General features: G+C 40.8%; 1 protein-coding gene across 3 annotated transcripts in view; it reads left to right on the top strand.

The window, feature by feature from the left end:
• Positions 1-14,998, top strand: part of URB2 (URB2 ribosome biogenesis homolog) — a 100,851-nt gene that overhangs the window by 50,071 nt on the left and 35,782 nt on the right. The window contains exons 11-12 of one of the 3 annotated variants that reach the window (XR_008551708.1): positions 7,690-7,838; positions 8,776-8,936. Coding sequence is in view for 1 of the 3 variants with exons in the window: in XM_054694848.1 (XP_054550823.1) it covers positions 7,690-7,707 (18 nt within the window). In the remaining 2 variants the exon portion in view is untranslated. Of the gene's footprint in view, positions 1-7,689; positions 7,907-8,775; positions 8,937-14,998 lie in introns of those variants that run through there. The other 2 variants (XR_008551709.1, XM_054694848.1) reach the window with 2 other exon arrangements.

The raw sequence follows: 14,998 nt of genomic DNA, 5'->3' as shown, positions 1-14,998 counted from the left end.
TGGGCAGCCCAGATCTGAGTATGCTTTTCAAGTGTGCTGCTTTTCTGCACAAGCTTACTGGCTGGCCTTGGGTTATTTGTAGGTCTCCTGGACTCTTTATTTTTCTCCAATGGCACCTGGAGCCATTGGCTCACCTCCGCAGTGGTGAATCCTGCACGGTTCTCCACAGTTCCAGTTCACAGGGTGCGGTGGCTGAAATAGTTCCTTTCCACCCACAGTCCTGTTTGATGCGTAGTTTGTTCTTGTTGGTTGTTTTAGTTTTTTTTTTTTCCTTCCTTTCTGTTGGTTGGAGAGTGCCAACTCTGTCTCTAGTGAATTTTTTTCATTTCTGTAATTAGTTTTATAGAGATTTCAGTCCATTTCACTAATAATATTTCCACTTTTTTTTTTTTTTACCACTTTGCACTCAGTACAATCCACTTTTGTGGAACTCTTGCATCTTAGCCACCACTAATTTAAATCTGTATTATGAAAACCATTTCATGAGCAAAAACTACCACAGATGATTCTCACATGGATTTAATAGCTTTGCTTTTATGTTGAAATCCAGTGATACTGCTTGATGAGCCAAATTGTGAATTCTTCACTTTATGGCAGTAGGCATTTTAGTTTTTCATTTCATTCCTGACTTAAATAGAAACATCTGAATATTTTGTTCTCTATTATAAGCTATATGCTGAGTACTTGACTGACATTCAAAGAAATACTTTGACATCTTCATATATTTTGATGTATGTTGTACTAACTTCTTCCTCATCAGTTCTACCTCATTCCAAGTTATTTTTATTCACATTGCTTTCTTTCTATATCTAATAAATCTTCATTTTTAAGATGTTTTATTTCCATTATAAAGTGATGAAAGTCTTTTAAGCAGTAATTCTGTATTGCATGATCAAAACTATATGTTAAAGGGAGCTGCCTCATTTGTTTCTATCTGTAATCTGATTGCAGACACTGGTCATTGCTTATTAGATTATAAACATGTTTTTCTATTTGCAATTAAACAGTAAAATCACCGTTTTTGTTTTTTAAAACAATTGAGAGAACACAAAATAGCATTGGCATATAAATTTGTTTTTCACATATTGCTCTTAAAATAAGTTTTCATACTTTCACTTTTTAACATCTAAAAATAATGTTTAGGAGATAGTGTTGGTCAAAGCCAAATTAGTCTACTATGCAGGGTGACCATCCATCCAGGTAAATCTTTCTTAGTTTCTTAATTTTAATCTACATCTCTCTCTGGGGCTCTATTTCTACTTAGTGGCTGTATGCTGACTGAAATTAAGTGTGTCCATTGCAAGTGCTTGAGTTCTAAAACTCATCATTGTATTTATTGCAAAGAAAATTTCAGGATATCACCCATGACTCATGGGTAAAATTCTCTCAGTAGCAGAAAAATTGGGGCTATCTTAAATTTGCATCTGTCTTAAGGATATTGGGGCTCTTAGGATTCATCTTTGTCATTTTTTGATTTGCCTACTAGGAATGTTTTAATATTTTGGGCTCTTTCCTGGCTTCTAATCAAGACAACATAGGATATAATTTTAGGAAATAATCAGGCTGTAATTTCTTGATAATGTTTTTCTTTACCTTGACTATTCAGCTGTTTAGCCTAACATTTAAGAACATAAGGACTCAGACTTGACTTGAATTCTAGCATTGCCACTTACTGTGTCATAATGTGCAAGTTGCTTAAAGTCTCTCAAAATCCAGTTTTGTCAACCCCCAAAAATTGAGATGATAGTAATAGTAACTATTACAAAGGGTGATTGAGATAAACTGTAACAGTGTGGATAAAAACTTTAGCATGTGACTGCTACATGACAGATGTTTATTAAATAATTTTTGGAAATTATGCATTGTTATATGCCTCTTAGAAGCTTTATAAGAACAGGCATGATTATATCAGCAAACAAATAAGTAACTTTATGAGTTTTTCTTTTTCACACTTGCTCAGACTGGCACAATATTTGCTGGCTTCCACCCAAAGAGTTGTAGTGATGAGTAGAGGAGAGAGCCTGGACTTTGAAATTAGGTAGATGTAGGCTTAGCACTCAATCTACAAATTAGTCAGCTGTGTGAACTTGAACTGTGACTCTTTCCAGCTCCCTCTGACTGAACTGAGGTTCTATGTTTCCCATGTCTATCTTGCTAGAACAGTCTTTCTTGGTTTTGACCTTAGAAAATAAAACAAACAAAATAGCTCAACCTTGTTTGTATCTACTGTATTCCACATGGCACCTCCCTGATTGTCTATACTATGTAGATTCTAGGGCCCCCTCCTGTGTGGTGTTCTGTACCCTTTCTTACAGCTAACCTGTCGTATGCTGTGTTATTGGTTGTATTCTTTTTTTTTTTAGTATTTATTTATTTATACAAGCACTGGGTACAGTCAGAAGCGCGGGAGGGTGAGCAAATTCACCAGAGACAGAGCGGGGAGCAGAGCAGGCAGAAGGACCGAAGTACACTGCTGAGGGGAGTAGCGGGCGGCAGGAGAGGTCTGCGCGCCATGTGGGACCCTCCTCCGGAGGCCTGGGAGCAGCCAGGGATCGAACCGGTGCTGCAGAGGCTTCAGGCAGCTTCGCAACCCAGCGTTCAACCTCTGCGCCACCGGGAAGGCCCTATTGGTTATATTCTGATTGTTCTACCTACCATAGTCATCACCTCTGGGTTTGTCTGCTCTTTCACCCATCAAAGCCACACAGTAGTGATGGTGGGTTCGTTGTAGCTATATGTATTATGTGAGCCTGTCTCCCTGGTTGTGGGTAATTGGACCAGGAGGAGGCAGCTAATTACAGGGCAATTATTGTTCCTTATTAAAGCTACAGTTGAAGAATTACAAGTGGATACTTTTCAAATGTGTGTTCTTAGGAATTGGAGGGGCAGGAGGAGGGAGGGAGGGAGGAAGAAAGGGAGGGAGGTAGGGGGAGAGAGAGAGAGAGAGAGAGAGATCAGCAATATATGCAAATGTGTTTAATATCATTGACCACATTTTCTGCCATATAGATAGGAATAGCAGTGGAGGCCAATCTGTGAGTAAGAGAAGAAGAAAGCTAATGTTCAGGAAGACAGAGAATAGAGAGGGTGATAGAAGCCCTCCTGAGTGCCTTAAAATCTTCTAGTCCCTAGTTTTCTTATGGTTTTTCTTATATCTCTAGTGTGGTTATGGGAAAAATTGAGAGTCATTTCTCTCTTGTTGCTTTTAATATTTTCTCTTTGTCTTTTGACAGTTTGCTTATAATGTTTTCAAGTATGGGTCTCTTAGTGCTTTTCCTACTAGTGTTTGTTGAGTTTCTTGCATTTGAAGATTCACGTTTTTATGAAATTTTAGAAGTTTTCAGTCATTATTTCATCAAACATTCTTTCTGCTCCTTTCTCTCTCTCTCTCCTCCTGGGACTCCCATATTGTGTACGTTGGTTTACTTGTTAAAATCCCTCAGGTCCCTTTGGCTTTGTTCACTTTTCTATATTGTTTTCTTCTGCTTCTCAGACACCATAATTTCAATTGTCCTATCTTCAGGTTTGCAGATTTTTTTCTTCTGCCTGTTCAAATCTGCTGTTGAGCTCTCTAGTGAACTTTATATTTATACTTTTCAGTTCCAGAATTTCTTTTTCCTTTTTTATAATTAATGTCTCTTTGGTAATGTTCTTGTTCTGCTCATACATTGCTTTTCTGATACCCTGTTGTCCTTTGTTCATGTTTTCCTTTAAAGTTTTGGTCACATTCCAGACAATTAAAAAAAAATCTTGGTCTACTAAGTTCAATTTCTGACCTTCCTCAGGGATTTTCTGTCTGTGAATTTTACTCCCTTGGCTGAACCATGCTTCCATGTTCTCTGTATATTTTATGATTTTTTTCAGTGAAAACTGGGAATATGTTAACACTGGATATCAGATTCTTTGCCTTCCCCAGGATTTCCCCAGATTTGACATTTTTGGGGTGTCAGAAACTGTAGTAGTCTGCTTAGATATTACCAAAGTATCATTTCAAAGACTGTATGGCTGTTGATGTGGTCACTGAAGTCTCTGTTCCTTAGCTTGTGTTCAGCTGGTGTTTTTAGAGGGAATTCTTTGAATGCTAGGAGCTCTCCCATTCTGCAAAGTGGCTCTGTGCCTGGGTTCTCCTTCAGCTTCTAGCCAGGCTTGTCCTGTGCATAGGGATCAGATCGAGGGTGAAGCTTATGATCTTCACAAGTCTTTCCTGAAAGTGTGTTTTGTGCTTGGCATGCATGTATCTATTAATTCTCTGGTTGCTTTAGAATGTCCTCACTTCCTAGAGCAACTCCCTACAGCTTTTTCCTTAGGTTGTCTATTCCGTGTTGGCCTGTAGTCTCTTTCCCAAGCATGTGAGGATTGTTCTTTCAGTTTGAAATTTTTTTTTTAAAGATTTATTTAAGCATACAAGAACTGGGGTGAAGGCCAGAGATGCAGGGGGGTGAGAGGACTCACCAGAGACAGAGTGGGGAGCAGAACAGGCGGATCAACTGAAATACATTGCTGACGGGAGCAGTGGGCGAGTCAAGAGAGGTCTGCTGTGCCATGTGGGTCACCTCCCCAACTGGGGATCGAACTCATGCTACAGTGGTTGTGGACAGCTTCACAGTGCTGCGCTTAACCCCTTGTGCCACCAGGGAGGCCCCTAGTTTGAAATGTTTTTGAGCTCTTTAGGTCTGACTTCTGAGTTAGGCCAAACAGAGATAATTGTCATGTATCAGTTCTCATGTAGCCCCCAGATAGGTTAGAAGAGACATGTAGCTCAGATGTATGTGACTTATAAATAATTTGCAAGTGAAGTACGCTGCCCTCCCGTAGAACCAGGGAAATTATACCAAACTGGGAATTTGGGCTGTTGTCTCCTTAGCTTGCTGTCGTCTTCAGACTGTTGCCCCTTGAAGACCAAGTGCTGTTTTAAGACTGGTTACTGTAACACTGTTACCATTTTTTAGACTGTTGTCACACAGGAGATAACAAGGAAAAATAACAAGGAAACTTTCCCATCATTTTGATGTGAATTTTACTTGACTCAGTACTCATTTTTGCTGTAATCTTTTGACTGTTTTACAGAATCCTTATAAAATGTGTTCTGACAGTTTCTGCTTGTTTTTTTTAATGTTTCTCTTGGGATGGGAGTGAGAGCTTGTGGCTTCCTGTTCTGCCATTTTGCTGACATCACTCTGCTATTTGTTTTCACACCCAGAATTTCTCTTTGTAATAAAACATGCCTTGAAAATCATTGGTAGTGGCATAGCTATATTGATTTCTAGTTTAAAGATAAGTACTTTCTTCTAATATTTCTGGTGGAGAGACCAGTGGCCCAGGTGGGGCTGGTTGTGGTCTAGAATACGGGCTGTCCCTGCAGTTCCTGTCAAATGGTGATTCTGCTCCTAGCACAAGAGGTCTCAATGTTTTCAGTTGGGCAGCAACATGCTCACCTTTATTTGCTACACAGATAAGAATGTTGTAAAATCAGGACAGCCAAAAGACATTGATTGAGGACTGACTATATGTCAAATACTGTGGAAGCAATGCCAAGGGATTAACTGGATAAAGCAGAGACTCCATGCTGGAGAAACTTATTTCTCTTGAGATAAAGACAGAGAGTAAGCAAATGATTTCAGGACAATGTGAAGTTGCCATCATGGGAGTGTATAGAAGATTCCAAGGATGTACTGAGCAGGAACTTTCTGGCATCTTGAAAATTGGTTAGGGAGTTAGCTACATAAAGCAGGAGGGACTGCCATATGGAAAATTAATAGCAGAGCTTGAATTGAAACCCAGGTGTCCCACGTCCCCATTCAGGATCTTCTTAGAGTCTTATCTAAAGCAGAGCTTTCTTCTCATTGAATCTGGTGGCACTTTTCTCCACTAAGTTTTGTTGAGCAGTGAGGCATTTAGCTCTACTTGAATGATTCACCTTTTCAAGTTTATTATATACCACTGCTCTAGATCACTTCCTCAGTGAGAATGTAGTCTAATAGACTCTGTATCCTGTTCTCTCCCATATTCATATCCATTGTTCTAACCCATATTCTAGTGCTCCTTAACCCACTGCTTCTTTAGTGGCTTCTAGAAGTGAGGCTCTGCCTTTTCTCCATGGGATAGACTGTCTAGGCTTGGTTCTATGGAATTGGTCTCTACTGAAGGGGTGGATTTAAACAGTATCCCATGTGACTTGGTCCCTCTGAATTCACATAAATGGAGTGGGAGTGGGTACCCTCAGAAGCTGGAATGGGACCTAACTAAGTCTAGGGGTGATGTGGCTAGCTGTGTGGTCCAAATACAGATAGAACCCAGCCTTGTGATGAGGCCCAGGGAGACAAAGCAATCAGTAGGTGGAAATTATGGGGGAGTAGAAACCAGTAGAAGGAAGTTATGGAGGAGCATGTGGGGGGAACCAAAATATAGGGAAGATAAGGAAGCTGGGACACTGAGAGGAGTCGGGATGAGAGATGACAAGACAGAGAACAGGGTTGCCACTCATTCTCCCACTACCTCAACGCCCAACTCTATCTGTTCTCCAACAGAACAGGTAGGTTCTGTTCGATTGCTCTGTACCTTAAAGAAGACAACTTTTGCTTGAGTTAGTTTGTGTGGATTTCTTATCCTTAAACAAAAACTGCCCCTGATTCCAGCAGTATCGAATCGCTTTCTCCATACGCCCTTCACCTGACATTTTCTGGCAGATTCTTCTCCCTTTTGTTACCCGGTCTGTGAGAATGAAGGAGATTCTGTCAACCTCAGTGAGTTCCTTTTCCCAGCTGTTGTGAAAACATTTTAGACAAACCAGGACTTGGAAGCAGGGATCCTGGTTTCTCCTGTGGAGATTAAGCCACTGCATTTGATGAAGGTCACTGTGGGACGTTCCACATAAGCTATGGATTAGCTCTTGGATGTCTTTTGGATATCTGGCTACACACAGATAGTCACTACTTGAAAACATAGGCATTCTAATAGAATCTACATGTGGCTATGCGATAGGGGGAAATGCATGAGGCTGGAAGCCAGGGAGACTAGAGGCACAGTTCCAGCTCTGTCTCTAACTGCCTGCTGAGGCAGCAGAGGTTTTAAGCACATTGTGTGGTTGTGATGCCTGTATCCCCTCCTGCATGTGATTGAATGAGACAAATATATGAAAGCTCCTTGAAAAAGTCTAGTGCTCATTATCCTGAGATATGTGAAAACCTATATGTGGCTAGTGGCAGCTGGAAGAGGCTAACTTTCCCCATATGTCCTATCCAAGACCTGCCAGCAGGTCTCAGGTCAGTGAGGCAGCAGCTCATAGTTCTGGCTGTGCTTTACAGACCCAGAGGGCCCTGGCTCACGCTGTCCCTCTGAACCATAAGTGCCTTGGGCACTACTGGGTGATTAGGGCAGACAATGTGCTATGGAGCCCTGTCTCCTCTCTGAGGGGAGGCAGGCCTATGTCAGCTCCAGGTAGATGGTGAGCTGGGTGCTGAATGGAGAGGCAGCGTAAGCCAGAGTGTGCATCTGAACAAAACATTCTCCTCCTCCCTGTGTTGGTTCCATGGATGGGAACCAGGAGGAGGGAGAGGTCATTGGACTAACAGGCTGCAGCTGCTGGGGTGGCTACCAGGCAGTGAGTTGGCATGGTGATGCCTGGATTAATTTGCAGAGGGAGTTGGGCTTAGGTGACCTTTGCCCTCTGCCTCTCTTTGTCGCCAGCAGAATCCTGCCTCGTGGTGAGCCATGCAACTGGGAGATGCAGTTGGATTTAAGGAACATCTGGTCCCACAAAGACAGAGTGATTTGGGTTTTTTCATGAAAGCCAAATAAAAATGTTTGGTTTCAAGATTTGACCCATGGCATCTGAAGAGGTAAGTGGCAGGAAGTATCTCATGTTTCTGGTTGGAACTTTGGTTCTCCAATGGCCAGGGTGGACCAAATGAGAGAAATAAACCCTGAGAATGAATTCTGGACTCTTCTAAATCTTCTTGAGAATGGCCTGAACCTTCCCTCTCTCCAGCACCATGCCTTATATTTCACAGACACAGGTGTGTGGCCATCCTGCGCTTCTACTGTGTGCATGTGTTTTTTTCTCTGAACAGATCACCTTTATCTTAACTACCTTTCTGCCAGCGAATGCCTAGGTATCCCGCAAACCTCAGGTCAGGAATCATGTTTCTTGGAAATGTTATCTGTGCTTTCCTCACCTTCTGGGTAAAGTCCACTGGGTTGATATGCATCACAGAGAGCTCTGTGCAGTGCTTACAGGTCAGCTGTTGGAAGGATGGTGCTTGCTGCCCACCCCACCCCACCTCACAGCCCCACTTCCCCTCTCCCCCTGGCTATGCATAGCTGTGGACATGGCAAGCTCTGCCCCTCTCCAAGTCTCATTTTCCTGATGTATAAAATGGGGCTAATAATATCCATCCTGTAATGATGTGCAAGAATTAAGTTAGCTCATTTGTGCCAAGTGTTTTACAAGTGATCTGACATTTAGTAAATGTTCAACAAATGATTGCTATTGTTCATCTGCTGATGTGATTGGCTGAGAAGTCTCCTCCAGAGATGAGCTCCAGTCCTGGCACTTAGTGTGGGCTCAGTAAGTGTCCAATGACGTATGTTCAAGGCAAAAGAAAGAAAACTGAGGACTTGATCTGCTTGTATAAATTGAACAAGACAGTATAATGATGTATGCCAAATAACATTTCCATAATACTTTCTATGTTCTCCATTCTAGCTGTGGTAATTCCTTTAATACACTATGAGGTAAGGCTTATGAAATTTAATATCATAATTTTCATTTTACAGATGAGGAAACTGAAGCATGGCATGGTTAATGAACTCATCTAAGTTCATGCATAGAGCCAAATCTTCCTTCAGTCTTGACTGTGCAACTCCTGTATTGGTGCTGCAGGGCACTGGCCAGACTCACCAGGAGTCATCACATGTGAATACCCATCAAAGTGAAAGAAGGTGTTTATCTTTGCCTTCACTATCACTGCTTTGGGTGATGTGTCTGTAAAGATGTCTTTGAGGTGCATGTCATGTAGTGTTTCGCCTATATTTCCTTCTACGTATTTTATGGTTTCAAGTCTTATGTTTAGTTCTTTAATCCATTTTGAGTTGGTTTTTGTGCATGGTGTGAGGTAGTGGTCAAGCTTCATTCTTTTGCATGTAGCGACTCAGTTTTCCCAGCACCATTTACCCAAATGACACAGAAACAGTAATTCCAAAGGGCACCTGCATCCCTTTGTTTATAGCAGCACTATTTACAATAGCTAAGCTTTGGAAACAACCCAAATGCCCAAAAATAGATGACTGGATCAAGAGATGTGGTACATATACACAATGGAATATTACTCAGCAATCAAAAAAGATAAACACATGCAGTTTGTAGCAACATGGATGGATCTAGAAGGGATCATGCTCAGCGAAATAAGTCAGAAAGAAAAAGAAAAATACTGGATGGTCTCACTCATAGCAGGAATTTAGAAAACCTAAATAATGGACCAGGAAAAAGACTAATTAATACAAAGTAAAAATCAAAATGAACAAGCAACTATAAACCAGAGACACATTATGGGGGGCGGGGGGAGAGAAGGGGAGAGGAAGGACTAGGGTCAAAATAAGGGGGGGTGCAATTGTATGGGGAATATAACCAAAATGAAAATGCATACATTGTGCAAAAATGAAGAAATGATGTAAGAATTATATAAAATAAAATATTAAAAAAACAAAAAAGAGTGAAAGAAGGCTCAGCCATAGCTCAGGCCTCTGGGGAGCAGGGAAGTGTGGGCTTTGGGTTTAGATGGGAAGAGAATTCTTCAGAGAAGGCAGCACAGCTTTAGGGCAACATCCTTAGTCAATTACACATCCCCAGGAAACTTAGGAAGACCCCAGTGGCAGGGAAGGAGGGGTGTGTGTTGGGTAGGGTGGGGAGGGGTGGGATGGGGACTGGGCATGGAGAATCGTTCTTTAGAAGTGGTCAACAGAGTCGTCCCCTCTCCATGCTAAAGAGTGAGAAGTTCCCTTGTCATTCACCCAGGCTTTGTGGGGCTTGTCTGTTGGAGCTGCAGCCTCTGCTACCCCTTATCTGCTCAGCTGAGATCCTGAGAAATCAAGCAAACCCTCTCAGAATGTCAGAGTGACTTTAAAAACATTCCTTTATATACTTATTGGTTGTCGCACACACTTTATTGACATATAACATACATGCAGGAGGGTGCCAGATCCTATGTCGTACAATCATGCCCTTTTCTTTTCTATGTTGCTGATGCTTTGACATGTGAAGCCTTGATGACTCTGGAGGGACTGTCCCTCCAGGGGTTAGCTGACTCCTAAGCTGTCTTTAGGCACAGACTGTGAAGGTGGGTGCCTGCGAACACATCCGCTCCCTCAGACCTGGAGGAACGCAGAACTGTGTTCACAGCACTGACTCTCATGTCTTGGGCAGCAGAGAACTTCAAAGCTGGGACAAGGCAATGTCTCCTATTTGAGGGGCTTTTTTTTCTAACTTGATGTGGGCTAGATATCTGGTAGCCCCTAGGAGTCAGCCTAAAGCTCGCGAGCTCTGCCTGTGCTCCAGGTCCGACTACAGATGTACCAGGAGGCCTGCATTGGAGAGCGCGGAGCTCAGGGGCCTGGCAGGGGCTCTTTCACTAAAGGCAGGGTGACACTGATCACGGTGTTAAAAATCCATTTCATAATTGAGGGTTTGGATCAAGCTAGTGATCTACAATTTCTGAAGAAGCAGCCACTGTTGAGGATTTTAAAGAGGATGGATGAAGACCAAAAACACCCCCACAGAAAATCTGACTGACCAATGGGCTGGCTACAGGATTATACGCTATGCCCCCCCCCACCCCCCCAAACTGACCTGGTTCCTGGGATGACACTAGAAACATCAGACTTGTGCTTCCTCAGGACAGAAGCTGTTGGTGCCTGGAAGGAGCAGAACTTCAAAGGAGGTAGAATCCTTGTTTTGCTACTTACCAGCTGTGTGACCTCATAAATGAAACCTCTGTGAGCTGGCTTCGGTGTTACTCCAGTGGGGTACAGTGTGAGTCTTACTGAATTGTGTTAGAATTAGAGTCCATTTAGACCTTGGCATGGAGCAGGCAGCATCTGGCACCCCACTTTTACTCGAGTGCAGGGGATGTATCCCTTCCACAGCACTGTTGCCGGGAATTGAACAGCTAAGCCAACATACCAGCAGTGAAAGGCCTACCCTTCACGCTGGTACAGGGAGGCAGTGTTGTTTTTTGAATCTTCTTTCTGTTTTTTCCTACCTCTGGGACACCTCAAACAGACCCAACCAGGAAACCAAAGACACATTTTCCAAATGATTGCTGTTTGAGACCCAAGTGTCTTCAAATCCCCTCATTCTTGGCTGGCCTCAAGTTTGTAAACGCACACTAAACAAGACCATGCATATTGTGCTAATTCTGGTAATGAAGATCAGAGGCACTAAGGGTACTCTGGATACCATTTATCTTGTTTACCAGTTGGTATCAAATATGCCAGTCTTTCAGAGGAAAAGGGAGTATTTTGCCAGGAATCATATCTTTGTATATTAGCATGAAAGTACTTAATCAAAGGTAAAAACATCCAAAGTAAATTTTTAATCAAAAATCAATCATAGGTCTTATCTTTACTCCTGTGTACTTGGATGTCTTTTAACTAACTTCTCAGTTGCGTGATTAGCATTTACTCTGTTGCCCACATGATCAGTGCTGTTTCTTTTTGTCTTTAAAAAAGTTTTTATTGGGCCTCCCCGGTGGTGCAGCGGTTGAGCGCTGGGTTGCGAAGCTGCCCGCGGCCTCTGCGGCGCCGGTTCGATCCCCGGCTGCTCCCCTGCCACCGGAGGAGGGTCCCACATGGTGCGCAGACCTCTCCTGCCGCCCGCTGCTCCCCTCAGCAGTGTACTTCGGTCCTTCTGCCTGCTCTGCTCCCCACTCTGGCTCTGGTGAATTATCTCACCCTCCCGCGCTTCTGACTGTACCCAGTGCATGTATAAACAAAACAAACAAACAAACAAACAAATAAATAAAACATGCCTCTATAAATAAAAAAAATAAAAAATTTTTTTTATTAAATATTAAGTAGAGTTTCCACTGCTGTTTAGGATTGCAGAAAGCTGCCAAAGCACATTGCTTCTACCCTCATGAGAAAAATCCAGATGATCTGCAAAATTGTAGCTTTTTATAGGCTTTCTAGAGCTGAGGTTGTTGAAATTGAAATGCAGGTAAACTGAGGGTGTGCTTTTACGACCTCAGAGGAATAAAAGTTTGAGCGTACCAGTCACACACAAAGTGCTTTGAAGAGATCAAGGTCCTCAAAGTTAAGGGCCTTGAGATAGGCTGATTTATCCTGTATTAACAGTGGAGAACCTTTTCTAACTGTTGAGACATGAACAAATGGTAGCGGAGGAAAAGACTGCTGCTGTTGTTGGTTTTAGAATTGGAGCACAAGTCAAGGAATGTAGGTGACCCCTTCTTAAATATCAAGACACATATAGAACAATAGTAAATGGACGAGAATGGTTAACAAAAGAAACAAACGCTGCTTATATTACTAACACGCAAAGTTCATTAGCAACTTTCAAATATATAATGCAATATTGTTAATTATAGTTACCGTGTTGTCCATTACATCCCAGGACTAATTTGTTTTGTAATTGGAAGTTTGGGCCTTTTGATTACCTTTAGTCATTTTCTCCCTGCCCCCCACTCTCCACCCACTTCTGGTCGCCACCAATCTCTGTATCTATGGATTCTTTTACTTTTTTAGAATTCACATACAAGTAAGATCAGATTGTATTTGTCTTTTCGTGTCTGATTTCTGTCACTTCACACAATACCCTCGGAGTCCATTTATGTTTGTAAATCCTTAGATTTCCTTCTTTTTATGGCTAACATTCCATTTTTTATATACAAGTTTTTCTATTTCTCAGCTATCGTAAAGAATGTTGCAATAAACATGGGGATGTGTATATCTTTATGACTTGGTGTTTTCATGTCCTTCAGATAAATACTCAGAACAGGAATTGCTGGATCATGATAGCTCTACTTTTATTTTATTTTTTTAGTAGCTTCCATACTGTTTTCCATAGTGACTGTACCAATTGACATTCCAGCAACAGTGCAGAAGAGTTCCTTTTCTCCATATCCTTGGTAGCACTTGTTATTTTTGTCTTTTTGATATCAGGCATTCTAATGATGTGAGAGCTCTCTTGTGCTTTTAATTTGTGCTTCCTTCATGATTTGTGATGTTGAGTGCCTTTTTATGTATCTGTTTGCCATCTGTATATGTTCTTTGGAAAATTGTCTATTCAGATCCTCTGCCCATTTTATAATCAGAATGTTCTTTTTCCTGTTGAATTGTATGAGGTCCTTATTTTGGGATATTAATTCCTTATTAGATGTATGATTTACAAATGTTTCTCCCACTTGGTAGGTTGCCTTTTCATTTGTTGGCAGTTTCCTTTGCCGTGCAGAAGTTTTTTGTAATGTAATCCCATTTGTTTGTTTTGATTGCCTTTGCTTAAGGTGTTAAATTAAAAAAAATCATCACCAAGACCAAAGTCAAGGAGCTTACCACCACTTTTTCCTATAAGAGTGTTATGGTTTTAGGTCATAATTTCAAATCTTTAATCAATTTTGATGTGTTAATTTTTTTTTGTTATTTTTGATGTGTGGTATAAGATAGTGGTCCACTTTCATTCTTTTACATGTGGCTAAAGAGAGTAAAGAGATTATCTTTTCACTATTGTATATTTTGGTTCCTTTGCCAGAAATGAGTTGACCATGTGCGGATGAATTTATTTTTGGGTTCTCTATTTAGTTTCATTGATCTATGTCCATTTAAAAATAAATACCATGGTGTTTTGATTACTATAGTCTTATAGTTAATATAGTTTGTAGTATAGTAATATATTTTGTAATCAGGGGGTATGGTACCACCAGTTTTGTTCTTTTTTAAGATTGCTTTGGCTACTTGGGTTTTTTTTTGATGGTTCCCATACGGAAGTTAGGATTTTTTGTTATATCAGTGAAAAATGCCATAGGAATTTTGATAGGGTTTGTATCAAATCTGTAGATTGCTTTGGGTGGTTATGGATGTTTAAACTATTCATTCTTCCAATTCATGAGCACAGAATATCTTTCCATTTATTTGTGTCTTCTTCAATTTCTTTTATCAACATCTTATAGTTTTCAGCGTATAGGTCTATAACCTCCCTCATTAAACTTATTCCCAGGTATTTAATTCCTTTAATATACTTGTAAAGGGGATTGTGTTCTTAATTTTTCTTTCTGACAGTTCATTATTAGTGTGTGTACTTATTTTGTATCCTGCAACTTTATTGAATTTATTGATTAGTTCTAAGAAGTTCTTTGGGGTTTCTTATATATAGTATGAGGTCATTTCCAAATAATGACTGTTTTGCTTTCCTTTTTAATTTGGATGATTTTTATTTCTTTGTCTTGTCTAATTGCTCTGGTTAGGACTTCCAATACTAACTTGAATAAAAATAGTGAGAATATGCATCCTTGTCTTATTCCTGATCTTAGAGGAAACATTTTCATCTTTCCACCATTGAATATGATGTTGACTGTTGGCTTATTTTGTGACCCAACATATGCTCTCTCATGAAGCATATTTCATGTGCACTTGAGAATAATGTATATTCTCTTACTTTTAAATGGAATGTTTTGAGAGAGCACCGAATCCTAGCCACTAGTCCACCTGGGAACCTTAAATGGAATGTTCTGTATATGCCTGTTAAATCCATCTGGTCTTATGTGTTGTTTAGGGAAAATTTTTTAGATTAATTTTCTGTCTGGATGCTATATCCATTGATGAAAGAGGGGTTTTAAAGTCCTCTTTTATTATGGTATCACTTTATATATCTCCCTTTAGATATGTTATTATTTATTTTATATAATTAGGTTCTCCTGGGACTATAAACTATCATGTTACCCTGTGGTCATGGACCCAGGATAGTTCCTCCATTACCACTCATAACCCCATT

This window comes from Talpa occidentalis, unplaced genomic scaffold, assembly GCF_014898055.3.
Source record: "Talpa occidentalis isolate TD23 unplaced genomic scaffold, MPIMG_talOcc4v2.1 talOcc4.14, whole genome shotgun sequence".
NCBI lineage: Eukaryota > Metazoa > Chordata > Mammalia > Eulipotyphla > Talpidae > Talpa > Talpa occidentalis.
Note: the sequence above shows the minus strand (reverse complement) of the source record. Positions and strands in the feature narration are given on the sequence as shown.